We start from the raw sequence: 27,864 nt of genomic DNA, 5'->3' as shown, positions 1-27,864 counted from the left end.
GGCCACTGGGGCTCCCTCTGTCTCTCTCCCCCCCCGCCCCCCACCGCACATCTCCAGTCCACGGAAGGCTCAATGACCGCCCCTGCACACAGTGCTTTTGCACAGAGAGCACTGATTCAGGGGGTGGCTGAGATCCAGATCCAGCCCGGGCTTGAACTTGCTGTGTGACCACGGGGCAGTCCCTGTCCCTCTCTGGGCCAGCTTTCCCTTCCGCAAAATGAGGCAGTTGAGCTTGATCACTTCCAGGAGCTCAGAGTCCTGACAGTGACCTCCTCACCCCTGAACCCCCGGAATTTTGAGAAAAGTGGGAAGATCACTCCCAGCTGCTGAGAGAAAGACGATCCAGAAGACAGCAGATGGTAACCAGGAGTGTTTTTTTTTTATTAGACTAGGAAATATAATTTATTTCATAAAAATTAATTCTGTTACAATAGGAATGCTAAATGTTATTTACAGGCTGTAGTTTACAGAATAAACAGGCGGGACAGGGCCATTCCTGCAGCCCTGCAGCCCCCGGACGCGGCCCAGGCAGGGGGTCCAGCCCTTTGCCCCCAGGAGAGCTGCTCCCTGACCTCGAGCTCCGGAATCACCTCCCCTCAGAAGACCTGCTAAGGGACTGGCTCAGCTGCCGGTTGTGGGGGGGAGGGGACTGAGGGCCCTGGATCCCGGGGCACTTCAGAGAGGGCAGAGGGAGAGGCACGTAGAAGATACACCGACTGACCCTGTGGACTCGGAGAGGGCAGCAAACAGGCACGCCAGCCTCTGCACGTCCCAACTGGGGACTCGAGGAGGGCACACTCACACGAGTGGGGACACGCTTCCGGAGGGGAGCCCTGATGTGCCCGTGTGAACAAAAGCACACACGCAGAGCACGTGCACATACACACAAAGCACGTGCACACACACGCAAGCACAAACATACCGGAGAGGAGAGAGACAGAGACGCCCACCTGAGGGCCACGCAGGCCCCGCAGCGGGACCTAACCTGCCGCTTTCCATGCACATGGGCACGTAGGGCTGCCTGGATCCCACCTGAGGCAGGCAGTGTGGGATGTAGTCACGGCAGCCTCAGTAGCTGGGCGGAGGCAGAAAACTCCTCCCTGGCTTTTCTTACAAAGCCGGACGGCGAGCCTTCCTAGGAGGCCCCGGCCAATGGGTTCTGTGTGCCAGGCCCTGGTGCATAATTTTTAGAAATCAGATTAGAAATGGGTGGCCTGGCCTCATCCACAAAAGCTCTTCTTGTCCCAGGCACTGAGCAAGCTTGAGGGTGGGGCAGGCAGAGCACAAAACTTCTACCCACCAGGTTCCCATCCAGAGCCTAGAATGAGGGCCTCAAACAGCAGCTGCGGGGCCCTCTAGGTATAGAAAGGAAGAGGCCCAGAGAAGGCAGCCATATGCCCGAGGCCCCACAGCTCAACGGCACAACTGAAGGCTGAGTGCCGGTCTGGGCTGCAGGGGCCCATGGCCATTCTAGAGCCTGTGATGGGAAGGGCACAGTGAAGCCCGGGTGGCACTGGTGATGCTGCCAGCTCCACAGTCACACAGGCCCCATGGCGTGGGCTGGGAGTGACCAGGGAGGCTGAGCCCCAGGGAGGCAGCATCCACATGGGGTCTGGGGTCCCAGCCTCTGAGGCAGGCCTGTCCCCTTCAGTCCCAACACAGGGAATCCTCTCTCAAACTCGGAGCAGGACCTCATCTGCCCAGGGCCGACCCCCACCCTGAGGGGGCTGTGGGTGGCAGGAAGCCAGGCTGGGGACGCTGGCTGGGACTGCAGCCCTAAAGCATCCTTTCAAAGGCTAGGCTGTGCCCAGGCTGGTCCCCGCAGCTGCTGCTGGGCCTGCTGGGGCAAGCCGCGGGGTCAGTGCCTGGAGCTGTCTGCGAGCTGGCACTTGCCTCGCCTGGGTGCCAAGGAGAGGCCTTTGATGAGGTCTCCGTGCCAGCTGCGGGAGCCTGGTCCCAGCCATTGTCAGATAGCTGCAAAGGGCCGGGACGCATCCCTCCCCAATTCACAACCCTGCTGGCCCCTCAGGACATCCTGGTCCAGGCTGGTGCGGGGGTGCAGCCCTCCACTCTGGCAGCCCTTCCTGTTCAAAGGTGACCTACCTCAAGATCTCCCAGAGCAGAGGGAGGGGGAGAGGAGGGAGGAAGGGAGGTGCCTGTGGAGACCAGAGCTGGGAAAAGCGCCCTCCACCCTCTCCTCCACGGGGCAGGCGGAGGGCATGTCCTGTGCAGGCGGGCCACCCACTCCCCACCTCCCCGCTGCAGGGCTGCTGTCCGCATGCCTCTCAAAGCCACACCGAGGCCCAGACAGGCTGTGCTGCTCACAAGGCCCTCTCCCCACCCCTTCCGTCTCACAGAAGAGGAACAGGCTGGGAAGGGAGCCTCCTGACGCCTGGGTTCAGGAGAATGCCCACGTGCTCCAGACCGCCTGCTCCAGGGGCTGCTGGGAGGGGGGCCCTGGCTGGCCCCACCCTAGGGGAAAGTAGAGGTGTCCGGGGGGGCTCATCTCCCACACCTTTCTCTGGTAGGGCCCCACTTCTGGGCCACGTCCCCTCTCCAGGGGCCACCGGATCCCGGTGCTGGGAATGATCTCCAAGGCGCACAGCTGGCCTGGTGGCCCCCGTGTCCCATCCCAGGGCCCAGAGGAGCCGGGGGGCGTCTGCCTGGGAAGCGGAGGGAGAGCCCCACCTCACTCCACTCCAGGGCTCCTTGGCTTTATGTGCGCAGCGTCTGCTTAAGACTTTAGAGCGAAACGTGTACCATTTGAGTCTTTACAACTGGGGACACGGAGGCCTTGTAAAAATCAGTCCAAGATGGGATCAGCAGTAGCAAAGTGCTCCATGTTCAGTTTCTCTCTCTCTCTCTCTCTCTCTCTCTCTCTCTCTCTCTCTCTCACACACACACACACACACACACACACACACACACACACACTCGCTCCTGGCCAGAACCATGAGCACACCCACACTCAAGAAAAGAGTTTTCTATTTTTTTGTGTTGTTTTTTCTTTTTCTTTTTTTTTTTCTTAAAAAGGACTTATCCAAATACCTGGATAATAAATCATTTGCGTTTCCTAAGAAACGGGGTTTTTCTTTTCCCTTGTGGTTTTGGTGTTTTTCTTCTTCCTGAAGCAAGTTGCTTCCTTTCCTTATAGCTTTTGGACGGAGAAAGCATGTGTACTTGACTGATCTTCAAAGAGGAAAATGGTGTGAAGACAGAGGGCTTAGGGAGCAGGGAGAAATCATTAGCTGAGGAAGAAAATTAAGAACAAAACGAAAGCAAACCAGGGCTGCAGGTAGAGGGTCGGGGGGGAGGGAGGGCCACCCCCTTGCTCCCCTGTTTCCAGAGGCCTCAGCCCACCCTGGTTTCTGCACGAAGGACTGAGCCAGGAGAGATGGTGGGGAGTGGGGAGAGGAATACCAGAGTCCATGGATTCCTAAGGCTGGTCGTGGTCTGGGTATGGCAAGGGAGGAGGAGGAGGGTGACTCCGGCTGTGAACTGGGGGGCAGCAAAGGTGAACTGCCACACAGGAGGTGCCTGGACCTCCCTGCACCCGCCTCCTGCCAGTCCCTAGCAGCCCACAGTCTGGGGCGGCTCAGCAGTCCCCGTCAGTGGCCATGGCCACCAGCATCTCACTCTTGCCCATCTCCTCCAAGGCACTGGCCAGGCTGTTGAGGTCCCCGTCATCCTGCTGTAGAGCTTCCCAGAGGTCCAGGATCACCCCTGTGGGGCTCGCTTTGGTGGCAAAGTAGTTCAGGTACCTGGCGGAGGGAAGAAGGGTACTGGGCTGCCCCAAAGCTCAACACCTCCCGAAGCATGGGTGTGGGGAGAGCATGAGGAGGGGGAAGCCTGGGGGCTCAGTCCCACAATCCTGGGTCTGAGTCCCAGTTCCTCTGCTTGCAGGCTGTGTGGCCCTGGGCAAGTCACTGCAGCTCTCTGAGCGTTAGTCTCTTCGGCTGGAACATGGAAACTGCCTTGCTCATCATCATTCATCACCACATTATCATCACTGAAAGACACTGGTCCCGGAGTGACTGTAGAAACCAGCTCTCCATTTTCTCTTCCTCCTACCTCCAACCCTGCCTGATCGGCCCCGTGTGCTCCCGAGAGCAGGAAGAAAGCCTCAGACATCTTCGTAAACCCCACCCATTTCTACTAAGATGTCGTAAACCTGGCATCTGCTCAATGCAGGTTTATGAAGTGGTTTCTCAGTAAGTATGACATCATGATAATGGCTATTATTGCCACTGCATTTACCCAGCATTTTAAGTTCTCCTGGAAAGTTCTGACACTAAGCTGTCTCTGTTCCTCAGCACGCGGGTGCTCTACCTGCTCCGTCCTGGGCACTGGGGTGCTGACGGTGCTCACACTGGCTGGGCCTGGCCTCATCTGACTGCCGCAGGCCAGCACGCTAAGCGCCACGCCTCTCAATCAATGGGTGTCTCAGACTTGGCACACTCAGGTGGCCAGGTCTGCGTCCCAACACTTACCGGTCCATGGAGAGCTTCTTCGCCAACAGGCGCCAGTCGTTGCCCCGTGAGTTAGGGGCATCCAGGCTGTTGCATATCTTCTGGCGGATGGACAGTGGGATCTTGAAGGCATAGGGTCCCAGCTGGGTGGTGAGTGCGCTGCTGGGAGCAGAGCAGAGGGCGTCCAGGGAGCCAGCGGGTGTCTGGAAGGTCAGGGGGCAAGAGTGAGAGGGGCAGAGGAGGCTCTAGTCAGTCCCCACCTGCCCCAGACAGGCCGCAAATGCTTAGTCAAAGGCCTTCTCCCCTAGAGGCTCAGCTCCTGTGGGCCAGGGCTGCATGCCTGACCCCCAGCCCTCAGGGGGCGCACCATGCTAGTGCACTGCCCAGGGTGAATGCTAATGCAGCCTCAAGATCAGGAAGCCATGAGGAGCCCAAAGTCTAGAACAGGAAGTGACCTGCCATGATCACATGCCAAACTGGTGGCAGAACTGGGCCTAGGCCCACAGCCAGTGCTCTTCCCACTGCACCGCCAGAAGGCCCAGCACTGTCCCCTGGTGGCCTGGCTTTCGTGGACCTCGATCCAGGTTTATAGGGGTGCACAGCGGCAGGCTGGGGCGGAGCAAGGCCCTGACACAGGTCGATGGTACCTGCCCTCCCTGAAACCTACTTTTTCATCTCCCAGGGGATCACTGGATTTGTTTTCCTGGTGGCTGTGGAGATTGAGTGAGAAAATCTAGGTACAGTACATGCCAAGCACAGTACATGCCAAGCACAGGGTCGGCACTCAACAAATGGTAGATGTTGACAAAAAGTGCCCAAGTCCCAGCTCAGACTTGGGGGGCATGTCTCTGTGCGAGATGGCGTTTCCACTCAGATGGGGGGTGAGCATGGGGTGTGCATGCCACCCCCAGCCTCACCTCTGCCAGTGTGGTGTGCAGCTGGAATATCTGGCCCTCCCCCTCCACCTGCCGCACGCAGATCTTGCAAGTGAACTCCGTGGAGGCCAGGCTGTGCCTCTCCAGGGTGAAGGTGCAGTGAAGGGCCCTCTGGCTGCCACTCCAAATGTGACAGAAGGGGATCTCCTGGGGAAGGAGGGAGGCAGGTCAAGGAGACAAGCCCAGCCTGCCCTGGCCGCCGGGAATGAAGGCAGAAGAGGTAATGGGGCCAGTGCAGGGAGGGCTGGGGCCTCTCAGGGGGTAGTTCAGGCCTCTTCACCCAACTGGGCAGAGGAAGAGCTGGTCAAGGGCCCTTCAGCTGAGAAAGGGAAGAAGGAGGCACAAGCCTGAATGTGTGCCTGGGGCTGGGAAGCCAATGGACTCAGTGGTGTCCTAGGCGGATGGGGCAGAGGGGTGTGGCCATCGTAGGTAAGTTTGGATTATCTGCCAGGCGTGGGTGCTCTTGGGGATGGTAAGGCCTCTTGGAGGATGATGTGGAAAACACCTGTGCATGGGAAGTGTGATCGGGGTGGGAGGGGGAGTGTGGCTGTCAACGGTGGAGGTATGCCTAGGCACGACTGGGAGGGAGCCTGGCGAGGCGGGTGGGAGGGAAACAAAGATGGAGGGGCAAGGCTGCAGGGTTGAGGAGGGAGCAGAGCCTGGGAGAGGAAACTGGTCTTCCCTGGGCAGATCCCCACGTGTGCCTCACCCCAGCCCCAGCTCTCCCCATCCTGCAGCCCGGCCCTCACCTGGTATTTGGCCAGCAGCTTGCTCCTCCAGTGGGCATGTGGGATGTCGTGGAGGGAGAGGCGCAGGTTATGGTAACTGTCCTTGAACAGCAGGGGTTTGGGCTCCTCCACGAGGTATCCGCCCAAGGTCCGCTCCAGGTCCAGCACCTCCTGTGGGTGGGGCAACAGGAAGGGGGAACCCATCATACTTGGCCAATGGGCCCTTTCCTACTGCAAGCTTGGGGGTTGGGACAGATTCAGGCAGAGGCTGAAACCTGGAGGGCAGAGACCCACCTGAACACAGGGCTGGGCATTTGGTAAATGCTCATAGAAGGCTTACTTGTGGATATGTGGACTGATAGACAGGAAAAAACCGGGTAGATAAATGGACAAATAGTGGGATGGATGTATAAATGGATTTATACATAAATGGGTGGAAAGGTGAACTGATGAATGGATAGATAAATGGATGGATAAACAGATATAGATAGAGACAGAGATGGATCTACAGATGGATATACAAATGGATGGTTGTAAAATAGAAGGACAGATGGAAGGACAGGTAAATGGATGGATGTGTGAAGGCTGGATGCACAGAGGGACTGTTGACTGAAAGAGTATGTAGAGGGATGGGCAAAAAGTTAGATGGATGGATGGATGGATGGATGGATGGACAGATGGACCAGGACTGAGTAACAAAGAATGCCATCATGCCAAAATGTGGTAACGTCCCTCTTAATCTCCACTCCAATCTCTGAGCAAAGCAGGACATCAGCCAATGGCCCAGTAAGAAGAGATCCAGGCCATCAGGCCATTCCCCAGGAGTCTCCAGCCCATTTGGACCTCCTGGAACTTCAGGCCCGAGTGGTCCCAGCAGGCGACACTCACTCTCCCACAAGGCCTTTCCACCTCTGTTGCATCATCTGGCAACTCACAGTCACATGAGACTGGGAGACAAAGGAGCTGGAAAGGCGCACCTGTGAACAGGTGTCCTCCAGGTCGATGCCCCTGCCCCCTGGACAAGTTCCAAATCCCTTGGCATGGCCCCAGGAGTGTTGGGAAGCTGAGCTCAGCCTGTCTTGGCCCATCCTTCTCCTTCACACGCTCACATCCTCTGCACACTTCAGTCCCGCAGGAAGACACACCTGCCTTTGCAGAAACTGTTGCCTCCAGGAATGCCCTTCATCCTCTATCTGCATGCCTACCCATCCTTTGGAGCCTGCCAGCTGTGCTGGGAAGCCTTCTCAGACCCCTCCCCAACCCCGGGCCCTGGAAGCCCCTTCCAGGCGGGTGCTCCCTCGGCAGTCTAGATGACCACCATCAGAGACCGCCAGTCTGCCTCCCACCTCCAGCCTGGAGATTGGTGAGGGCAAGACCTGTGCCTGATCCCTCTGTATCTCAGAGTCTGATGCCATTTCAATGTTTGAGGAATGAATGAATGAATGAATGAATGAATGAATGAGGCTGATGATGGCAGAGGGTGCCTGAAAGATACCATGACCTTGGAGAGGGGAATACTAGAAGGTACCATGCAGCTGGCTGGCCAGGGGTGATGTATCTACAGTGTGCCAGGGCTGTGCGGTACCTGTGGCCTGGCCTTACCTTCAACGCTACAGGTGTGTCCTCCAGGCAGTAGACCCTGAGGCTGTACTCCAGGGATGTGCAGAGGGCTGGGGCGAAGATGGCCAGCTGGAGCCGCTTGACTGCTGAGCGGGAGTAGGACTCACCCGTGAACACATAGGTGCCCAGCTGGTCTAACAGGATGTGGCAGGACCTGGCCTCCAGCTGGCAGTAGCAAGGGGTGTCCAGGGTCTCCTCATCCAGGGTCACCACCTCCTGCCAGGTGAGAGTGGGGGGTGGGGAGACAGGTCACAGTCAAGGCTGTGCAGGGTCCATCCAGGTCGGGCCAGGGGAAAGGAGGCTGGTTCAGATGGTGGGCCTGGCCCCGCAGCTGTGGCTCCTCACCTCCCAGTGGCCCTGGTGGGCCTGGGTCTTGAGCTGGAAGATCCAGTTGCTGGCACTGACTTCGGCACAGTGGGGCACCGTGAGGATGACGGGGCGGCACAGCAGGAGGCCTGTGGGCCCACAGGTCACCGAGGGGCTCAATACTGTCTGGGTCCCTTCCAAAAGTGGGCTGGGGACAGGAGGCGGCAGTGAGGGGAGGCCGAGCGCTCAGCCAGGGCTTAGATGGGTGCTGGGCTCCCACCTCTGTCCCTGTTCCTGGGTGACAGAGGGCAGGTCTCCACCCCTGCGGGTCCCAGAGGTCAGGGGTTAAGGAGTGGCAGAGAAATGGCATAACCTGCAGGTTGTTTCCGGTTTTTGCTATCACTCTGTGACGTTCTCACAGCCAAACCTTTGCTCACATTTCAAAGACTCTGCACTGGTGGAGTTTTTGTTTTTGTTTTGTTTTTTAATATATTTTTATTGATTTCAGAGAGGAAGGGAGAGGGACAGAGAGATAGAAATATCAACGATGAGAGTTATTGATCGGCTGCCTCCTCTATGTCCCCTATTGGGGATCGAGCCCGCAACCCAGGCACGTGCCCTTGACTGGAATTGAACCCGGGAACTTTCAGTCCACAGGCTGATGCTCTATCCACTGAGCCGAACCAGCTAGGGCCTTGTGGAGTGTTTTAATGGTGCTGCTCAACTGTCCTCTGGGAAGCTGGTACCGCTCACACTCCTGCCAGCATGCCATGGCGGGCTGCGTGCCACACTTTAGCCGGCATGAAGGCATTCTCATTTGAAATATAAATCTTTACGAATTCATGAAGCAAAAAAACTCCCAATATCTCATGGCTGTTTGAGTTACTACTGGACTACAAATTAGGTTGAGCTATTTCTCATAACCTGTGTGTGTGTGTGTGTGTGTGTGTGTGTGTGTGTGTGTGTGTGTATGCATGCGCACACGCGCATAACAAAGAGTGTGTGTAAATCACTTGTTCATATCCTTTGCCCGTTTTTGTGCCGAGATGTTAAATTTTTTTCATTGGTCTCTAAAACCTTTTTGTATCGTAAGGAGATTAGCCTTTTGTCATATTGTGGCTAGCTTGTAAATTGCCTTTCAAGTTATATGATTTGTTGTGCTGGTACTGCACGTTTTGGATGTGGACATAATATCTAGCAATGTTTTCCTAGGAGGACTGGCGCCTGCCTAGGATCAGGCTCAGGAGGGGAGAAGATGATATCTGAGCCCAGGGTAAGCAGGCAGCAGGGAGAGAGGAAGAGCAGGGGGCAACCCAGGCCAGGGCTGGGGTTTCTACTCACAGGGTGTTTTCTGCCTTGTTGATAAGGAGGTACATTTCGTAGAACTTGCCCTGGGGGATGGCTCCATTGGGCACCAGCAGGCTGACCCCTAGGGGGAGAGGGAGGTCAGCAGGGAGTCCAGGAGCTTTGAACAGGTGGTCACCAGCAGGGGATGGGAGAGAAGGTCTGGAGACTGGGTGCAACGAGAGGCCCGTCCACTGACCAGAGGGCTTGTCAGTAACACAGGGGCCTCTGGCGTTGCAATGGCGTCAAGATGGGGCAAAGACCTGGCGTCTGAAGGTGCCAGTGCTGCCTCCAGCCTTGGCTATGATGCTGGGTAACTGTTAACTGATGGTTTTGCAGCCTTGAGATAGGCACCTCTGCCCTTTCTGATGCCAAAACCTAGGACAGCACTGTAGTTTTGTTGATTACAATGGGGCATTCTCCCCCACTTAACAGATAGAGAAACTGAGGTTTAGAGCGTGGCTGGGCCAAGGTTCCCCTGCCATAGTGAGGAAGAGACAGGCTTCAACCCCAGACCTTCTATTTTATAGTCACATCTTCCCCCTGGGCCTCTCTTTCCCCATCTGTGAAATGGGGTCAGGGAAGGCCTATCTTCTGCTGGGTGCTGGGGCTGTCCAGAGGATGTGCCAAGGCCACGCTGACAGGCAAGCAGAGAGGGACCCACCTGTGCCGGGGATGCTGAGCCTCCCGCCCAGGCAGCCAAAAGTGCTGCTGACGCTGCTCCCCGGGTCCCGGGGCAGACCCAGGAGCTGCTGGGAGCCGAGGCTGGCGCTGCGCAGGTGCATAAAGTGGGTGTCCCGGGAGAAGTCGCCAGGGTACGTGCCGGGCGGCAGGACCCCCAGCAGGTCAGCCCCATCTGGCAGGCCTGACCCGGAGCCGGTGGTGCTAGAGCTGTAGACCTTGATCTTGAGGCTGGGCAGGGGATCCAGTAGGGGCGAGTTGGTCATGGGGATCTTGTCGGCCGAGTCCTGCAGGGCGTACACGGGCCCGCGGTAGATGCCGGCACTGGCAGTGAGGTCGGGAGGCACAGAAGGGTGCAGGAGCTGTGGATGGTCTGCAGAGGTGGGGTACAGTCAGACCCAGACGTGCCTCACTGGCCCAGTCCCACATTCTGCTCCTGTCAGGGACCCACCTGTTGCAAACCCCTACCCAAATGTCCAGCTGCAAAAGGCTTCGGGGACCCACCAGGCTGGGTCACCCCTTTTTTCCTTTTCTGCATCTCTCTAATCCAAACTAACCCACAGTCAGCTCTAGAACAAACTCTGGAACCTCAGGAGGGAGTCTGTCTGCCACACCCCGCTGGGTGCCCTGTCCCCACCTGCCAACCAGGTGTCCCCAGGGTCTTACTGGGCCTCGCAGTCTTGAAGTTGACGGGGTGGAAGCCTCCGGTGAGAGCGGCAGACGAGTCGGTGATGTCAGTGTCCAGGTCACGGCAGTTGCGGCGGTACACCACCACCGCCACGACCATGAGGACCACCACCACCACCAGGATGGACACCACGATGCCGGCATACAGTGCCACGTCCCCCGAGGACTCCAGGACTGCAGAACGGGAGGGCTGTGTGAGGGCAGGGGCAGAGGCCAAGGCCTGGGGGAGCCAGGGAGGCCCGGGGTCCTTAGGGAGTTGCAGGGCCTAGGTTCTAGTCTGATCCCAGCCACGGCAGGCTGGTGACTTCAGGCAAGGCTTGAACCTCTCTGAGCACCAGTCTCTCTAAGTAAAATGGCCTCAAAACCTCTGGCCTGCTCCCTGCTCAGTGTGGCAAGGAGAGGCAAAGTGACTAGTCACTCCCAGGAGTGATTCATTGCTCACTGCTGAGGAGCCAGGGCCTGTGGCTCAGTCACCGGCCACAGTTTGTCCCGTCGGAGCTGGGATCCAAACTAGAGTCTCACTTGCAGCCCGTGGCAAAGCTCCAGAGGACCAGAGGGCCAGGCTCCCCGCCATGTTAGCAAGTGGCGGCTCTGACCCACCCGGCTCCTGCTCTGTGCTGAGGGGTGGGAGGTGGAGGTGAAGGGGCAGGAGGGGGAGCAGGTGGAGGGGAATGAGATGCAGGGCAATGGGGTGGAGAGGAGGTGAGTAGGTGGAGGCGAAGGAAGGGGCTCAGGGAGGTGACCGTTGGCTACACTCCACCCCCCCCCCACCCCCGCAGGCCACTGGGCTGGAGGACACCAGCTCTGGTGGGGGCAGAGCAGGCTGCTGCACAGCTGGACTAACTCCACACAGCCGGGCAGGGAGGGGTCCAGTCAAGACTCAGGGACTAAAGGAGGGCTGGCCAACAGAATTCCCATGATGATGAATGAAGACACTATGTCTGTGCTGCTACACACGACAGCCACCAACCATATGTGGCCACTGAACAACTGAAATGTGGCCAGTGAGACTTAGGAACTGAATTTCTAAATACATTTAATTTAATTAAGGTGAATATAAGTCTAAAGAGCCATACTGGACAGCACAGGCAGAACCAAGATAATTGCTGTGGGAGTTCTAGGCGGCATCTGTCCTGTCCCTGGGCCCTCGGGGAGGGCACCATGCCCGCCCACTTCTGCACCTTCTGATACCCCCACTGGCTTCAGCAGCCCTCAGGGATGGACCCCCACCCTTCTGGGGGCTTCTACTCCCAGGGCTGGGCTCTGCTTCCTGATGTCTCGCTAACCACTGGGGCCACTGGCCTGGAGATTTACACTCTCTAATCAGTCAGCAGCTCGGCCCCCAGTGATCTGGGGGAGGGGGCTCACTGCTGATTTTATGACTCCAGAATTATTTGGAAATTGTGGTTTCATTACCACAGGCCAATCTCCCCAGGCGGCTTTACTGCTCTTGAGTTAATGCAGTGCAGCCTCTGGGGGCTAGAAGCCAAGCCCTTGGGGCTGACGGCAGCCCAGGGAACTTGGGAGGCTCTGGCCAGCTGCTGGGGTACAGAGTAGGGCACCGTGATGGACAGGTATGGGCCCGCCCCCTGGCCCTGGTCCAGAGAAGAAGCCAAGGGGATGGGGCCGAGAGCAGCAGATTTGCCAGGAAAACATCCACTTCAAACCTGGCTGGACCCTGAGTAAGTGCCTTCTCAGATTTAGCTTCTTGTCCCGTATTGTGAGGGTCAAGATGCTGCCCCAGGGCCTTTCTGTCAACCCAGGGTCTGCCTATCTGCGTGTAATGGAGGTGTGACACCTACAGCGGGTCCTAGGAACCCCACGGAGGGTCGGTGGGCAGGCACCTTCCACTCCCCCTGCCCTGCCCCCCACACCCTGGAAAAGCCAGCCAAGGAGAGCCCCAAAGGAAAGAGGACAGCCATGAAATGGGACTTACGGTGGCTTTTGGGGTCACTTAGAGTTTTCTTATCTGTTGAGGGAAATAAAGGGAAAGACAATGACACAGGTGGCAGGGAAAGGTAGTAGAGAAGGTGATGGAGAATGGCCCGAATGAGATGATGGATGTGGTGGGTGGGCAGAGGCCCCGAGGGGCTGTTCCGCTGCAGGCTGGGCACTGAGGTCTGGGGGTGCAGCCGGGGTGTCCCTCATCCGTCTTCCCAAGGACTCACTCTGCATGCACAGCCCGTCGGTGCAGTTCTTGGAGTCGAGCAGGGTCCCACTGCAGTCTCGGCCTCCGTTCTGGGGAGGGGGTGCCATGCACTCTCGGCTGCGCCAGTGGGCACACTCCGTGCTACAGGCTGACCACTTGCTCCACTCTGTCCACGCTCCATCCACTATAGGAGCATAGCACATGGCACATGAGAACACATATACACATAAACACACACACACACACACACACAGTTATACAGTTATGTGCATAGAACACAAGACACTATACAGGCCACACAGAGAAATCCATGCCACATCCACACAGCCCTATACCAATGCAGAGCCAGGTATGCCCGGTGGGCAAAGAAAACACAAATAGATGCATAAAGTCACACAGAGGCAGCCCAATGCACAAATACATACACAAGGATACAAATCCAGTAAGTACCACACCACTCACAGAAACATGTAACCAGACACACAGCTAGACAAGCAAGGACAGACACACAGATGGAGAGGCAGTTACACAAAGACAAAAGGAGAAGCGGATGAGGGTCAGCAGCCACGGTGTGCCTGATAGTCAAGTACAGGACTGCAGGCGCCCTAACTCCAGGCAGCTCTGGGACCCTGGCACAAGGGGCTGGCACCCACAGTGTAGAGGGCAGAAGACCCCACCCCTCAGACCACAGCTCAGCTCAGAGCCTCTGCCTTGTCTCTTCACCAGCCAGGGAAGAACAAAGGTCAGAGGTCATGGCATCCAGCCCAGCCTTTTCAGCCAGCTTTGGGCCCTGGGACAAGCACCTGCTGTTCCCCATGTGGGGAGAGAATGGCTGTCCTGACTCTGGCAGACAACACAGCAGAAGACAGGGCTGGGGGCTGGGCGTGGGCTTGATGTGGGCAGGGTCTCACCTGGCCAGAGGCTTACCTGGGCACACAGTGGTGCAAGAAGTCTTCTGGAAGGCCTGGCCCTCACAGAAGGCTCCTCCGTTAAGCGGGGTGGGGTTGGTGCAGGTCCGTGTGCGCTTCTGCCAGCCGCGGCCACAGCGGTTAGAGCAGGGCGACCACTCTGCCCAGCTGGACCATCCGCCGTTCACTGCAGGGGGCAGCAGGTGTCACCCCAATGGCCTGGCTCTGTGACCCCATGGACCCCCAAACCCTCTCTCTCCACCCTTGACGAGTCTTTTGCTGAGGCTGGCCCTTCCTAGCTGGACCTCTCCTGCCTGCAGGGCTAGGCACTCAGATACCAGCAGGCAGACCTGGCTGCAACCTTCAGCACCAGAGGGGACCTTCGAGGTCATAGTCTATTCCCCGCCCCCTTGTAACATGGCAAATGAAAGTCTGAGAGGGCTGACACCCAGGATCTCCCGTGAGTGATGGGGGACCTGGGACTGGAACCCAATGTGGGGTTCCTTCTACAACATTCAAGGAATCTCAGGTGTGGCTCCGCCCCTCCCACCCAGGGTACAGCAAGGAACAGCCTTCGGGCCTGGCCAGCAGCCCCTAACTCTGCTAGGGCAATGGACTAGGGTATGGGGATCCCGACTGGCCGTGCCCCAGATCTGACTCTAGAGAGCTGGGTCTTCTCCTTCAGGGGCAGGAAAAGGGTCTGAGAAGGGTGGGTGCTCCTGGCTAGGGACTCAGGGGGCCTCACTCGACCACTAGTTTTGCTATGTAACCTTGTGGGCTTCATCCTGCTCACTTGTTGCCCAGGGTCCAGCTGTGTCCTGAGTAGGGCGGGTCAGGTGGCCATCTAGCCCTGGGCTGCCCTCCCCCCGGCCATGCCTGACCCCCCCGCTGGCCCGCACCATAGACGATGATTGTGGCCGTGGTGCTGCGGCGCTTGGCCACGATGTTCTTGGCCACACAGGTATAGTTGGCTGTATCTGACAGGCGGGCCTGGCGGATGATGAGGTTGTGGTCAATGGTGAGCAGGAAGTTGGAGTCCTGGGTGGGGTCAATGATGTCCTCATTTTTGAGCCATTCTACCTGCAGGAACAGGGTGGAGGGGCATGAGGACCCAGTGCCTGCTCCCTCTCTGGAGTGTTAGGGAGGTCTGACCAGAAGCAGGGCGGCGTTTTTTTCTGTGTCCACCCACAGCGGTGACGCAGTGAGGCGGGGCCTCCGCCAGCCAGGCACTGTGCGGAGCACCACAGAACACAATGGTTAAGATGACCACTGGGTGGGGCTGGGGCAGGTGGTGTGTACAGCTGCAGCCGACCCAAGAAGTCCTGGGGGTTCCTGCCCCAGCTCTATCGCATCCCATGGGGTTGCCCCTGCAGAAGGCCCAGCCGGGGTCTGGCATGTGCTGAGTTGTGCAGAGGTTGCAGTTCCCTCCTCAGTGAAATGGGGAGGGCTCTGGGCGCCTGAGGCATCATATCATGGCTGGTGTTAATGCTATGCTCACTGGCCTCTGCCATGCCCAGCATCCTCCATGTCCCCACTCACCTCAGCCACAGGCACCCCCTCCGGTGGGCGGCATTGCAGGAGAACCTCGTGGTCCAGGGGTACTTCCTTGCCCAGAGGCTCCTGGTCAAAGTTCTTGCGCAGATCTGGGAAGAGGGAGAGGACAAGGCCCAGTCTGGAGGCTGAAGTGCCCCATTCCAGCCACGAGGTGGCAGTGCACACCAAGGGAACGTTGGTGGGGACACCTGGCTTTTACCTGGGGAATATTAGCCTCTTCTCTAAAGTGGGGCCTTACCACGTGGAGTTGCCTCCCCGAGGCCTGGAATGGCGAGGAAGCTGGTGGATGTGGTGAAAACTGGCCTTTACAAATCTGTGGGCCCGGGGTGACCCAGGTTCTGGGTCTAGAAGCCTGCTCTGAGCTGGAGTCCATGGATCCTGATGTCTCTGTGGTGGGTGTCTTCAGCTAGATACCCCACAGGTGTGGAATTCCCTCTCCAGGATCCATAGGGACGGGGAAAGGGCCCAGGGACTGGAGTGTGTGGAGGGGAATGTCAGGGTGGCGTACATGCGATGCGGACATAGGCCCGGCGACTCTTGGTGGTGCCCGCAGAGCTCCAGGCCACGCATTGGCACCAGTAATCCTCCAGTCCAAACAGTTCCTCCACCTGCTGTCGAGACACCTCGATCTGCACCTCTCGCACCCGCAGGCCTGGGAGGAGGAGAGACACTGTCAGGGGGCAGGCTGAGGACACAGGACATAGGACAGGGCACCATGACACCTCTTCCTCTCTAACCCCGAGTCCTTTTGGCTCGTCTGCCAAGTGCCTCTCATTTCCATCTACCTTCTCATCACTCTGCTGCCACCCTGACCCCAGCCGCCACTGCAGCTCACTGCGAAATGGCAATGGATAAAACAAGCCTTCTCTCCCCATCAAATCCACTCTCCACCTACAGCCAGCGTGTGCTCCTCCAAATCCAAAATGGCACGTCATTCCCCTGGTTATGTCTCCAGTCCTCTCAGCGTGAAGACCCAGACCAACCATCTGGCCCCCAGGCCTTGCACAATCTACTCACTACAGCCTCCATGGGCGTCCTCCAGACCCTCATGTTACCCTGGCCCCTCTAGCCACAGGCTCTTTACACAGAACTCCCTTCTGTCCTGTGTGCAGCGAACTCCCAGTCAGCTATGGCTGGGCCTCACTTCTGGAGGGAAGCCCTCTGACCCTGGTCCATGCCCACTGGCTCTCAAAGTACTGCTCAGTGGCCCTACACTGCACCAGACACTGGTTGTCATTCCTGCCCAGCCTGGTCTCCCCACAGCACCCACCACTGTCTGGAACAGCATCATTCATTGATGTGCTCCTGTGTTAACCATCTACCTCCTGCAGGAGAGTGAGGAGGGGCTTTGCCTAATTACTGCTGTGGCCTAGAGGAGAGGCTCCCCACATATCTGAAGAAAGCATGTGGACTCTCCCTGGTCACGGCTCTGGAGCCTGTGGGGCTGGAGCTGAGGGGAGGACCCTCTTCCTGGGAGCCCCCAACCTCTCATTGGCTCCCTGTCAGGACCTGAAGGCCTCCCTGGATAACTGCATCCACTAACTCTCAGAGAGGGAATCACTCCCTCTTCTGCCAACTCTCCCTTGACAAAGCCTTCTAGGCTCAGGGAAAAAGAAGTGAGCCCTCCTGGGTGAGGGTGCCGTCTGAAGCTCCTCCCCAAAGCTTGTGGGAGAACTGTGAAACCTCCTCCTCCAGAAAGCCCTCCCAGACTCCCCTGTCCCAGAATCCCTAAAGCTGCTCCTCCTTGCCATGTGTCCCAGCTCACACTTTCATGGCTGCACATGGGTTCTAATAAGCCCCCTGAGGGCAGGACTGTCGAGTGTACACATGCAGTACTATGACATGGTGGTTAAACAGAGCTGGACAGTTTTGAATCCTGGCCTCACCCTCCCGCCTCAGCTCTGTGACCTTCACTAAGTTACTTAGCCTCTCTGAGCCTCAGGTCCCTCATCACAATAAAACACTCAGGGTAAACTCTAAATGAATCATGGCACTTACTGGGCCACAGCACACAGCTCAAGCTGGACACAAAGTCACTCTGTCGGTCATCTGGACCTCATCCAGCCCCTCCTTGTACATTCAGAAAGGGTAGGTGGCAGGCCCAAAGGCCCACAGCAAGTTGCCAGCAGAGCTGAGATCAGTGCTCTTGGTGTGCTGCTAGGTTAGAACTCTGTCCCTAACACATGACGCCTCTCTGGACCTCTCCCAATAAAGTCATTGCCTTAACTCTCCTGCATCATAGGGGGAGGGGCTTACCCTGGGGAGCCCCTCTTGACAGCCAGGGACCTAAATGGGAGGGAGCTAGAGTTTGCTGTTGGGGAGCACCAGGAGGGAAGAGGCTGCTTTGAAGGTGGGAGGGAGGGGTTCTGCTCGCTTGCAGTGGCTGCCTGGCGTGCTGGCCCAACAAGTGATGCTGCGTGGCCCAGGGCCGGAGAGCAGGGTCCCTGGCCCTTAGTTTCCAGGTGGTGAGCCTGGCAGAGTGCTTCCTCTCAAGGGGACCATCCATCCAAAGGGTTTCAACAACACCCACCAGATGGACAGAGGGAAACCATCATCCCGGGCAGCTTGACACCTTGGTAATGGTCCTGGCAGGCAGAGAGGATGATGGGGCCTTTGGTCTCCTAGACTTGGGCCCCAGCACCAGGTGCTCCCCCGCCCCCCAGGATGATGGCAGCCTGGCAGGCAGTGCTCAGTGAGGACACGGAACTGGGCTGCCTGCCCCAACCTGGCATGAGTTGCCACCAGTCCCGCCTGTCCTGGCCCAAAGCTGTCCTCCTCTGTGTTTTCAGGGCCTCAGAAAGTGCCAGGGAAGGCCAGGGGTGGGGAGCAAGAGGCTCGATTAGAACCGGCCAGGCGAGCGGCCCACGGGACCACTGTCCATTCTTTGTAGCTAATGGGACAACAGTGCCCCAGTTTCTCGGGCTGGCGGGGCTTATGCGCCCGGTAGCGGGAGTGTAAGAGCCACGCTGCTATTACTAATAATCGCAGGGGCTGTGAGGGTCCCCAGCAGGGTACACTGTCCCCTTGCTCTGCCTGGACTCCCACTGCTGACCTCTGATACAGGCCAGAGGGGCTCAGGAGGACAGAGAAGGCAGGCCAAGTTTTAAAGGAAGAGGACGGAGGAAAAGGCGTGTCTGGAGTGCCTGCTGGGTCCTGCACTGCTCAGTGCTGTGCAGGCGCTCACAAGGACCTTCCAGCAACCTCCCAGGTCAGAAAGAGAGGAGCGAGCTCAGAGAGGCTGAGCGACTTCCCCAGGATCACTCACCCAGACAGTGGGGGTAGCTGGCATAGATTATTTGTCTCTTAAAAATTGCTTTTTTATTTTTAGATTTTGGGTAAGAATGCAACTCCGGGTCTATTTTTAAAATGTTCTTTTAAAAGTTTGGCAAAATAGACACGATATAAGACTTACCATTTTAACCATTTTTAGTTCCGTGATATTAAGTACATTATGGGGTATAAGTTTTAAACCTGGGTGGTTCTGAAATGTGTGAGCTATTCATAGAAAAACAGAAGTTGGGGAAGAGAGAAAAAAAGAGAGAGAGTGAGAAAGAATGTCAGGGGAGACACGTAGAGAGTGAGGCTGAACGAGAGGAGAAAAAAAAGAAAGAATAAAGATGGGGGCGGGAACAGAGAGAGAGAGAGGGGAGGGAGGTGGGGGGGGGACACAAGGAAAGAAGATGCAGACAGAGACGGGGATAAGAAGGGAGAGGTGGGACACAGAAGGAAATAAGAGGGGGCTAGACAAGCAGGAGGAAGAAACGGATCAAGGAAGAAATGCAAACACAAAAGCCGAGGCAGGCATTGGGGCCAGGGATTCACCCTGGGCCTGGGTTCTGGGGCTGACCAACACCTGCCGTGCGCCCCATTTAACAAAGAGGAGCCGGCTCTGTCCGGAAGCCCTGGCCTGGGCTGCACCGAGGCAGGATTCTAGACCATCCTTCGTGTCACAAGTCTTCTCTGTTTGTGGGAGTGATAGTTTCCATTCCCAGCAAGGACAGCGTTTCCTTTATAGAAATGAATTGTTTTCATTTTAAAGGGTTGATATTCAGTAAATAGTCGTAGAGGTGCTGCTAGGGTGCAGCCCAAACCCGAGGGAGAGGGGAGCGTGTCTGGAGCAGAAGACCCCTTGCTTCTGAGGCGGGGGGTGGGGGGGGGGGCAGGAGGCAGAGCCCTGGCTGGGTGCTGGTGAGGAACCCTGCCCCCCCGGCTAGACTTGCTCCCTGAGCTGAGCAGGATGGAAAGAAACTGGGAAAGGGACCAAGTGCTCAGCTCAGCAAGGGATTAGGTGCTACTTCATCTGACCACCCAAAGTCAGCCTGTGCCATCTGACCACCCAAAGTTGGCCAACCCTTGGGAAAATACTGATCCGGGGTGAACCACAGAGGGGAAACTGGGGCCCAGAGGGGCGCCATGGCTGCTTGAAGTCTCACTCAGAGTCTAGGGTGGTGAAGCCCAGGACCCAGTGTCCCTGACACCTCTGGGTTGGGGGTGTCCCTAGTGTCCTGGGCGTGGCCAGGCCAGTGGGGCGGCTCACCGGTGGCCTCGTCCCGGCCCTCTTGCGTGACATGGTCATTCTGGCTGACCCACTCGCCGTTGCACTTGAAATAGATCTGCGTGGCAGGGAAGGCGCGGCAGCTCAGCTCCACCGGCTTGTTCTTCACGATGTAGGCGTCTTGCGGCTCCTGCAGGAAGTGGGGCAGCGGCTCGGCCGGCGCCGATGGGAAGGACTCAGGGAGCACCTCGCTGCCTGAATCAGTGCCTGTGGAGGGAGGGAAGGCTCTGTGAGGCCGAAGGCTAAGGAGACCAGGGGCACCCACTGACTGCCCAGGAGCCCATGGCAGACAGAGGGGCATCTGGAGATGCTAGAGATGCCCTCTGTGACCCGGGCAAGGTCTGGCTCCCCTGCGCCTCAGCTTCCCTATCCTGCCCTGCTGTGAGGAGGCTCTGCTGGGGAGCCAGTCCCAGCTCTACGATGCTGTGTGTGATCTTCCTTACAGATGGAGACATTGGGGTGGCCTGGCCAGGGGAGGGGACCGATCAAGGCGAGGCACCCCTGCGGCCCTCCAGCCCTCCCGTGTCCCCTGTACGAGCCCTCGCCGGCCTCCCTCCAGTTTCTCACGGTGATACCATAGTACGCCTGAGGCTGGAGCGCAAACCAGGCCAGCCCTGCCCCGAAGCCTCAGCTGCCCTTGGCAGCCCCAGCCAGCCGGGCGATGGGAGTGGGGAGAAGAGCTGAGACCCACAGGGCGATGGGTGGGTGAGGTGGGGCGGCTGCACCAGGCCTGGGCTCCCGGCAGGCCTCCTCCTCCAGGAAGTCCAAGGCAGGGGGCAGCATGGAGGGGGAGACTACCTTCCCAGCAGCTCCACGCTGAGTTCCCTCCTCTGGTCTGGGGCTCTGGTCCTAGCCTTTCCCACCTCGGCCAAGTCCATCCCTCTGCCCTAAGGAAAGGAAACTTCAGAGGCCGGGAACACACTGAGGCTGTCCATCTTCCCCTGAAGGGGCCAAAGGGAACCCTGGCTGCCTGCCTCCCTGGAAAGAACAGCACCTCAGGAGGTGAGACAAACAGGAAGGGAGAGCAGCCAGCCACCCAGCGCTAGGATGGGGAAACCAGGCCACGCCAGCCTATTGGTTCACAATCCACTTAGGAAAATTGACTTTCCAGGGCCAAGTGCCAAGCGATCAGGTGGCTGGGACACGCAGTAGGGGGCTTGTCCTCCTCTGCTAACTGCGCCAGAGGAAGCAACACATTAAGCTGCAGGGGTGTCCATGCCGGCCCCGCCCTCACCAGCCAGCTACGGTCCCTGCCCTGTCCCAGCGCCCCAGCGCCCTGCTAAGACTCGGCGCTTGTCCTCCTGAAGGAACCACACACACCTGACGTGCCCAGGCCACGCTGACTCTGTGCACCAGCAGCTCCTGCTAGGACTGGGCGCTTCAGGAGCTCCGAGAAAATGCTGGGTTGTCATGGGCTCCAGGCTGTGTGTGTGTGTGAGACAGAGAGAGAGAGAGAGAGAGAGAGAGAGAGAGAGAGAGAGAGATGGTGGGGGGAGGGGGAGGGGGGAGGGAGAGAGAGATGGACTGACTCCAGGGGGAGAGAAGGAAAAGCCAGCAAGAAGGGGTGTGACTTCAGCTCCATCCAGAATGCTGTGGGTGACCCAGGGAGAGCTCCTTCACTCCAACCCAGTTACTTCATCTCAAAGAGCACAGATCATGTGCGATAACCATGCATGTGTGCCTGGGAGGGGCCAAGCACAGAGCAGGTACAAGTCACTGTATTAAAAATACAACTAATGCTCATCCCACATTAGGTGCTATGTTTTCAATACTTTATTGAAAACGTACCTAATTCTTGCAACAACCTTGTAAGGCATGTTATATTAGTCCCCAGTTTATAAATGGGGAACTGAGGCCAGAGAGGTTAAGCAACTTGCCCAAGGGCACACAGCAAGCAGGAGGCACAGCCAAGGTTTGAACCCAAGAAACAGACTTCAGTGTTAGGACATTGCCCGGGACTCCACACTGCCCATCACTGGAGTAGCTGCACACACCGGTGTCCCCTGAGAACCCTAACAGACCCTGACATTGGCCGGGACTCCACACTGCCCATCACTGGAGTAGCTGCACACACCGGTGTCCCCTGAGAACCCTAACAGACCCTGACATTGGCCGGGACTCCACACTGCCCATCACTGGAGTAGCTGCACACACCGGTGTCCCCTGAGAAACCTAACAGACCCTGACATTGGCCGGGACTCCACACTGCCCATCACTGGAGTAGCTGCACACACCGGTGTCCCCTGAGAACCCTAACAGACCCTGACATTGGCCGGGACTCCACACTGCCCATCACTGGAGTAGCTGCACACACCGGTGTCCCCTGAGAACCCTAACAGACCCTGACATTGGCCGGGACTCCACACTGCCCATCACTGGAGTAGCTGCACACACCGGTGTCCCCTGAGAACCCTAACAGACCCTGACATTGGCCGGGACTCCACACTGCCCATCACTGGAGTAGCTGCACACACCGGTGTCCCCTGAGAAACCTAACAGACCCTGACATTGGCCGGGACTCCACACTGCCCATCACTGGAGTAGCTGCACACACCGGTGTCCCCTGAGAACCCTAACAGACCCTGACATTGGCCGGGACTCCACACTGCCCATCACTGGAGTAGCTGCACACACCGGTGTCCCCTGAGAAACCTAACAGACCCTGACATTGGCCGGGACTCCACACTGCCCATCACTGGAGTAGCTGCACACACCGGTGTCCCCTGAGAAACCTAACAGACCCTGACATTGGCCGGGACTCCACACTGCCCATCACTGGAGTAGCTGCACACACCGGTGTCCCCTGAGAACCCTAACAGACCCTGACATTGGCCGGGACTCCACACTGCCCATCACTGGAGTAGCTGCACACACCGGTGTCCCCTGAGAAACCTAACAGACCCTGACATTGCCCAGGACTCCACACTGCCCATCACTGGAGTAGCTGCACACACCGGTGTCCCCTGAGAAACCTAACAGACCCTGACATTGGCAGGGACTCTACAACTGTGGGGGTTCTCTCACCAAAGGTCCAGCGAGGCTAAAAGCGTCCTTCCTGTTTCAAAGCTGTGGAAACGGAAGCTCATCCAAATGAGGCAAGTGACTGACCACGGCCAGCTGGTTAGTGGGCAGCTAAACTGGGAGTCGCAGGGAGTATCCTGAGGCCAGGTCAGGGCTCCCCGATGCTCCCTTCCCTCAGCCAGGCAGGGAGACTCCTTCTCTGTAGGTACACGGGTAGCCTCTAGGGCCTGGCAGCTTGGGCAGTTGGTGGTGAGAGGACACAGTGCCCAGGGAGCTGGACACTGGTCTCCCAGTGGCCTGAGAGCTGGTCACTATGGCCTTTCTGCCAGGTAGGCAGCTCTAGGGAGAGCAGGTTGGAGACCAGAGGGCAGGTGGGCAGCAGAGAACCTGCCAGGCTCCGTGCCCATCTCCCACCATCTTGTTCAGCCTCAGGCCTGAGGTGTGTAAGGCAGGGATTTGCCTCAGGTCACCTGTCAGTGGGAGGTTCCCCAGGGTCTGAACTGGGCCTGACTGACCTCAGGCGCCTCACCTGTGAAATGGGGGGACTGGACCTTCCTCTGGGGGTGGTGACCACGAGAGGTGTGTGGGCGCCCCTGAGTGCAGCTGTGTGCTCACCCTACCTTCTAACCACGTGGCCCCCAGGTGACCGCTTCCCTGGCTGGCTGAGGCACTGCGGGCTGCGTTTATGACAGTTTTATAACCCTAATGCGGCTTATTTATAAAGCTGGCACAGACGCGACTGAGGAAAGTAAACATTTAAACATTAGACATCCATTAGTGCAGCAGGCCCCGCCCTCCCTGCCCCACCCCTCCTCTCAGGCCTGGCACAAAGGTTCATCTCTGGCCTTGGCAGGAAGATGGTTGGGCGTCTTCCTCAGTGCCTCTCTGTCATGGCAGTGCCGGTGGCTCTTGGTGTAGCTACTGCCCCCTTGCCAACAACCCCACCCCCCAGGCTCCGGGAGGCAAATGCTGCCAAGAGACAAGGAAGACAAACCAAGGACCAACCTCAGATTTCTCCCCAGAGGGACCCCTGGCAGACTACAGGCAGGCTGGCATGCAGTATGTGCTCAGCGAATGCAAATTAAATAAAGGGGGGCTGGGGCTACCGCTGGGGCCGGGTAGCAGCTGAGCTGGGCCCCTGCCCTCACTACTGGACACTTCCCCTCCTCCTTGGCCCTGGCTTGGCCTCGCGGCTGAGGGAGGCTCCACAGGTGTCCCAGACGAGGGTCACCTGAGCCCGCCTGTGGGCGCCAGCTTGGAGGGAGAAGAAAAGTGGAGTCTCGGGTTCCTGGGTGCTCTCTTAGCCAGATGCTGTCAGGAAGCGTTTCGAATAAACTCACAGAGCCCACACCAACCCTAGTCAGAGTGGTGTCCCGAACCTTTTTGGTCTTTAGGGTCTTGGTAATTTTTACCCTGTAATTTTTACTGTAAGGCCAAAAGAAATTCCTAGGGGTTCTGCTTGTTACATAGTTAGAGCTAAATAGTGTCAGTGCGTGCATGCATGCATATCCTAACACCTTAGTCACCATTTGAAAAAATAATATACATAATTTGTAAGTAAAAGATTACTTGTAGTCCATTCCTAAACAAGCCACAGTGACTGACTTACTAATGAGGCACCACATAAGTTCTCAAATCTTGGGATCAGAGTGGACACTGCCACCCTCACTGTTTGTCTCAGGGTACTCCCGAATGCCCAAACCCCAGCTTTTCAAAGCTATGATGCCATCCAAAGGAAAGAAGTGTGATGTAATGCTGAAGCTATAAGCTGTCTTGGACTAGTAGTAGCTGTCGCAGTGGCTGGCAGCCATCCAGTACTACTGCGTTTCCTTGAAGATTAAAAATATCTCACAGCACCCCTGTGAATTGGCTGCGGCACCCTGGGGTGCCTGGGCACACAATTGGAACCACAACCCTATATGCTCAGAGCCACTGTTATCCTCATACCGTAGATGAGAAAACTGAGACGGGGGTCTGTAACTGGCACAGGAGGCTAAGGTAGTGAGCAGCCGAGTAGAGCGCAAACTCAGGCAGTCTGATGCTCGAATCTAACTCCAGGCCTGGGAACCAGCATTCATGCCCACGCAGTTCCAGGTGCCTCGAATATTTCAGCTAATTTACTCCTCGCAACCATCAAGGTGGGGATTATCTGCCCATTCCACGGAGGACATGGAACATCGAGGGATTTGCCTGAGGTCACCTGTCAGTGGGAGGAAGCCAGGCTCCCAGTCACCCATCTCCCTGGCCTCACTCCAGCGCTCCCCACTGAACACCTGAGAACACTCCCCTGGGAGGAGACCTTGCCTTTGCCAGGCCAGACCGGAACTTCCTGCTGGCAGGAAAATGTCCCGCATAAAGTGTGTTTTTCAAATAGCAGGGCTCATTTGAACCGATGGTTGCAAGACTGCAAACTGCCTTTAAAGCCGCAGACACGAATGGGCCAACTCGCCCAAGGAGAGGACGCACCCCCGCACAGAGGGCAGGTAACACACAGGAAAAGAACCGCCGCTGCAGTCAGGGGCCCTGGGTTTGCACCCCGGCTTTGCTGTGTGGCCTTCCTCTCAGGCCTCGAAGACCCCATCTGTAAAATCGGGAAGTTGGCTGAGCCAATCTCTCAAGCCCTACTCTACTTCTGACACGTTGAGATTTGAAGATTCCTTATGGGGAATCTGTTCATGTATGACAATGTCCCGTGTATAAGTGTTTCTTCAGGAAGTCAATTTGCTTAAAATGAGATCACCTTTCTTGCCATTTTTATTCGTGGCTCACACACTCAGCATCTCCTGTGGTCCTAAGACACAGTGTGGGGAGAGCCTGGGAAGGAAGGAGGAGGAACTAGGTACTGTTGGGCTCTCTCTGTGCCCCAGCCTCCCACCCCCACTCCAGGCCTCAGACCAAAATGACCACCAGCGCCTCCGGGTGGGACTCCTGCGGGCACCAGGCAAACCCTAGCTTCTAATTCACCTGTACCTGCCTGTAGGAGGTCTCGTCAGCTCATTCCTTGGTGGCACAGATTCACAGCGACAGAGGTTATTCAAGGACCAAATAGTGCAACATCCCCATCAACGCCTTCTCCAACCTTGACTCCTACCTCTGGGATGGGAGCTCACCGCTGCCTTTCTCAGTGCCTTTGGACAGACCCTACAGAAAAGTCCTCCTTACTTTCAGCTGGAATTTGCTGTCTGAGGTTGCAGCCACCTCTACGATTTTCACCTCCGAGGTGACACCAAACAGTGTGCTCTTCCTTCTCCCCTGACAGCTGCCCAGTCTCTGGAGGCTGAGGCCTGCCCTCCCTGGCCTTCTCATCTTTCTTTTGAATATTCACGAGACACACTTTTGCATCCTCTCACCACCAACCTGGCTTCCTCATGGACAAGTTCAGTTTGCTTAAAACTCACTTTAAATTGGGGAGGGGAGGGGAGAGGAGGGGAGGGGAGGGGAGGAGAGGGGAGGGGAGGGGAGGGGAGGGGAGGGGAGGAGAGGGGAGGGGAGGGGAGGGGAGAGGGTGGGGTCTGGCGGGCACCTCCCTGCTCCAGGTTCTGGCAGCTGCTCCTGGAGGGCAGGGAGCACACCACACCCTTCTCAGTGTTCCCCATGGGGTCCAGGAGGGTACCAGTCCCCAGGGAGGGTAGTGGAGCTTGCAGGACAGAGTGGGGAGCCTGAGCCCAGTCTCCACCCGACCGCAGGACTCGTGCCAGGCCGCACGCTCCTTCCCAGGGGCTGGGCCTTGGCAATGCCCAATGTGGAGACACAGGCTGCCACCTGGCAGGTGGGAGGTCCAGATGGGGAGGAAGTTGAGGCCACAGGCTTGTTTATGAGGTACCAGAATCTCAGCCACTAGAAAAAGCAGGAGCCAAGGGCCTTGGAGGTGGAGAATTGGCTTCAGGACAAAGGTAAAGAGGATGTGTTTCCCAGAGGTTCTCAAAAGGAGGGAGAGGCTAAAACTAGTGTCTGCTCATTCCTGATGGGGAGACTGTCCCAGCTGCTGGGGGAAGCCAGAGAGCCAGCAGACTGCTTCAGACCCTCTCTCTGCCTGGGACCTTGGGAGGCCACTTACTTCTCAGGGCCTTAGTTTCCCCATCCATGAAAAGGGGTCACAGGTGCTGCCCTGTCACCTCTGAGGTGTTGTTACGAAAAAACAGATGTAAATGTACTCCACTGACTGGGTGGTGCCCACGAAGCAGGGGGAGGGGCCAGGCAGGGCATCTCTGTGCAGGGAACCCTGAAAGCCTAGATTGGCAGGTTCCTCAGCCTATAGACATCTGAGACCCAGCAGGCTAGAAGCATAGAAAGTAGGTGCCCAAAGTGGGACCCTCCACTCTACCAGCTCAGAGAGGAAAAGTGACTTATGCAACTTACACAGCAAATTCACAGCCAAGCTGGACCATTGCCCAGTTTCTGGTTCGGGGCTGGGAGTGGAGACAGCACGGCCACAGCAGGGCCGCGGAGAAAGGCTTGGTCTCTGTCTTCCCAGGCCTGGGACGAAAACTCAAAACTCACTCCCATCCATCTCAGTCTGTCCGCCTCTGGCTGGCCCTGCTGCCCAGGCAGAGGCCTTAGCATGAGGCCGCAGGGGTTTGGTAGGGAGGGCCTTGACACCCCTCCCACTGGCTTTTGTCACAGGTGGGTGACAAGACCAGGCCTGGGTCCCCAGGCTCAGCATCTGGGGGCAGGCATCTGCAGCCCAGCAGGCCTTGTGTCTCAGGGCGGGCTGGCATGAGGTGGTGCCCACACCGAGGGACAGGCCTGGGAGGAGAGAAGGGGGGCAGGCGGGAGGTGAGGGAGAGAGAAACGCCCCACGCTGGGCACATTTATCATCAGCAATCACAGTCTTTCTCTAGCCCCTGGACACTGGCTAATTCTCGGCAGCCTTGACCTCCCACCGCATGGAAAATCTCTTCCATTCA

The 27,864-nt window shown here is 57.5% G+C and overlaps 1 protein-coding gene across 3 annotated transcripts in view; it reads right to left on the bottom strand.

Annotated features, from left to right (window-relative positions):
- Nucleotides 1-361: 361 nt before the first annotated feature.
- The window catches only part of UNC5B (unc-5 netrin receptor B), an 85,434-nt gene continuing 57,931 nt past the window's right edge, over nucleotides 362-27,864 (bottom strand). The window contains exons 2-17 of one of the 3 annotated variants that reach the window (XM_080688306.1): nucleotides 19,919-20,143; nucleotides 15,890-16,033; nucleotides 15,367-15,470; nucleotides 14,727-14,907; nucleotides 13,847-14,014; nucleotides 12,939-13,103; nucleotides 12,707-12,739; nucleotides 10,750-10,944; nucleotides 10,067-10,456; nucleotides 9,400-9,487; nucleotides 8,098-8,266; nucleotides 7,735-7,968; nucleotides 6,154-6,303; nucleotides 5,387-5,551; nucleotides 4,491-4,672; nucleotides 362-3,761 (exon numbers count right to left, since the gene is read on the bottom strand). In XM_080688306.1, coding sequence (XP_080544432.1) covers nucleotides 3,596-3,761; nucleotides 4,491-4,672; nucleotides 5,387-5,551; nucleotides 6,154-6,303; nucleotides 7,735-7,968; nucleotides 8,098-8,266; nucleotides 9,400-9,487; nucleotides 10,067-10,456; nucleotides 10,750-10,944; nucleotides 12,707-12,739; nucleotides 12,939-13,103; nucleotides 13,847-14,014; nucleotides 14,727-14,907; nucleotides 15,367-15,470; nucleotides 15,890-16,033; nucleotides 19,919-20,143 — 2,759 coding nt within the window. In that variant the 3' untranslated portion in view covers nucleotides 362-3,595. The remainder of the gene's footprint in view (nucleotides 3,762-4,490; nucleotides 4,673-5,386; nucleotides 5,552-6,153; nucleotides 6,304-7,734; nucleotides 7,969-8,097; nucleotides 8,267-9,399; nucleotides 9,488-10,066; nucleotides 10,457-10,749; nucleotides 10,945-12,706; nucleotides 12,740-12,938; nucleotides 13,104-13,846; nucleotides 14,015-14,726; nucleotides 14,908-15,366; nucleotides 15,471-15,889; nucleotides 16,034-19,918; nucleotides 20,144-27,864) is intronic. The other 2 variants (XM_080688307.1, XM_080688308.1) reach the window with 2 other exon arrangements.

This window comes from Plecotus auritus (assembly GCF_963455305.1).
Source record: "Plecotus auritus genome assembly, chromosome: 9".
Taxonomy (NCBI): Eukaryota; Metazoa; Chordata; class Mammalia; order Chiroptera; family Vespertilionidae; genus Plecotus; species Plecotus auritus.
This window is presented reverse-complemented; position numbering and strand designations above follow the sequence as displayed.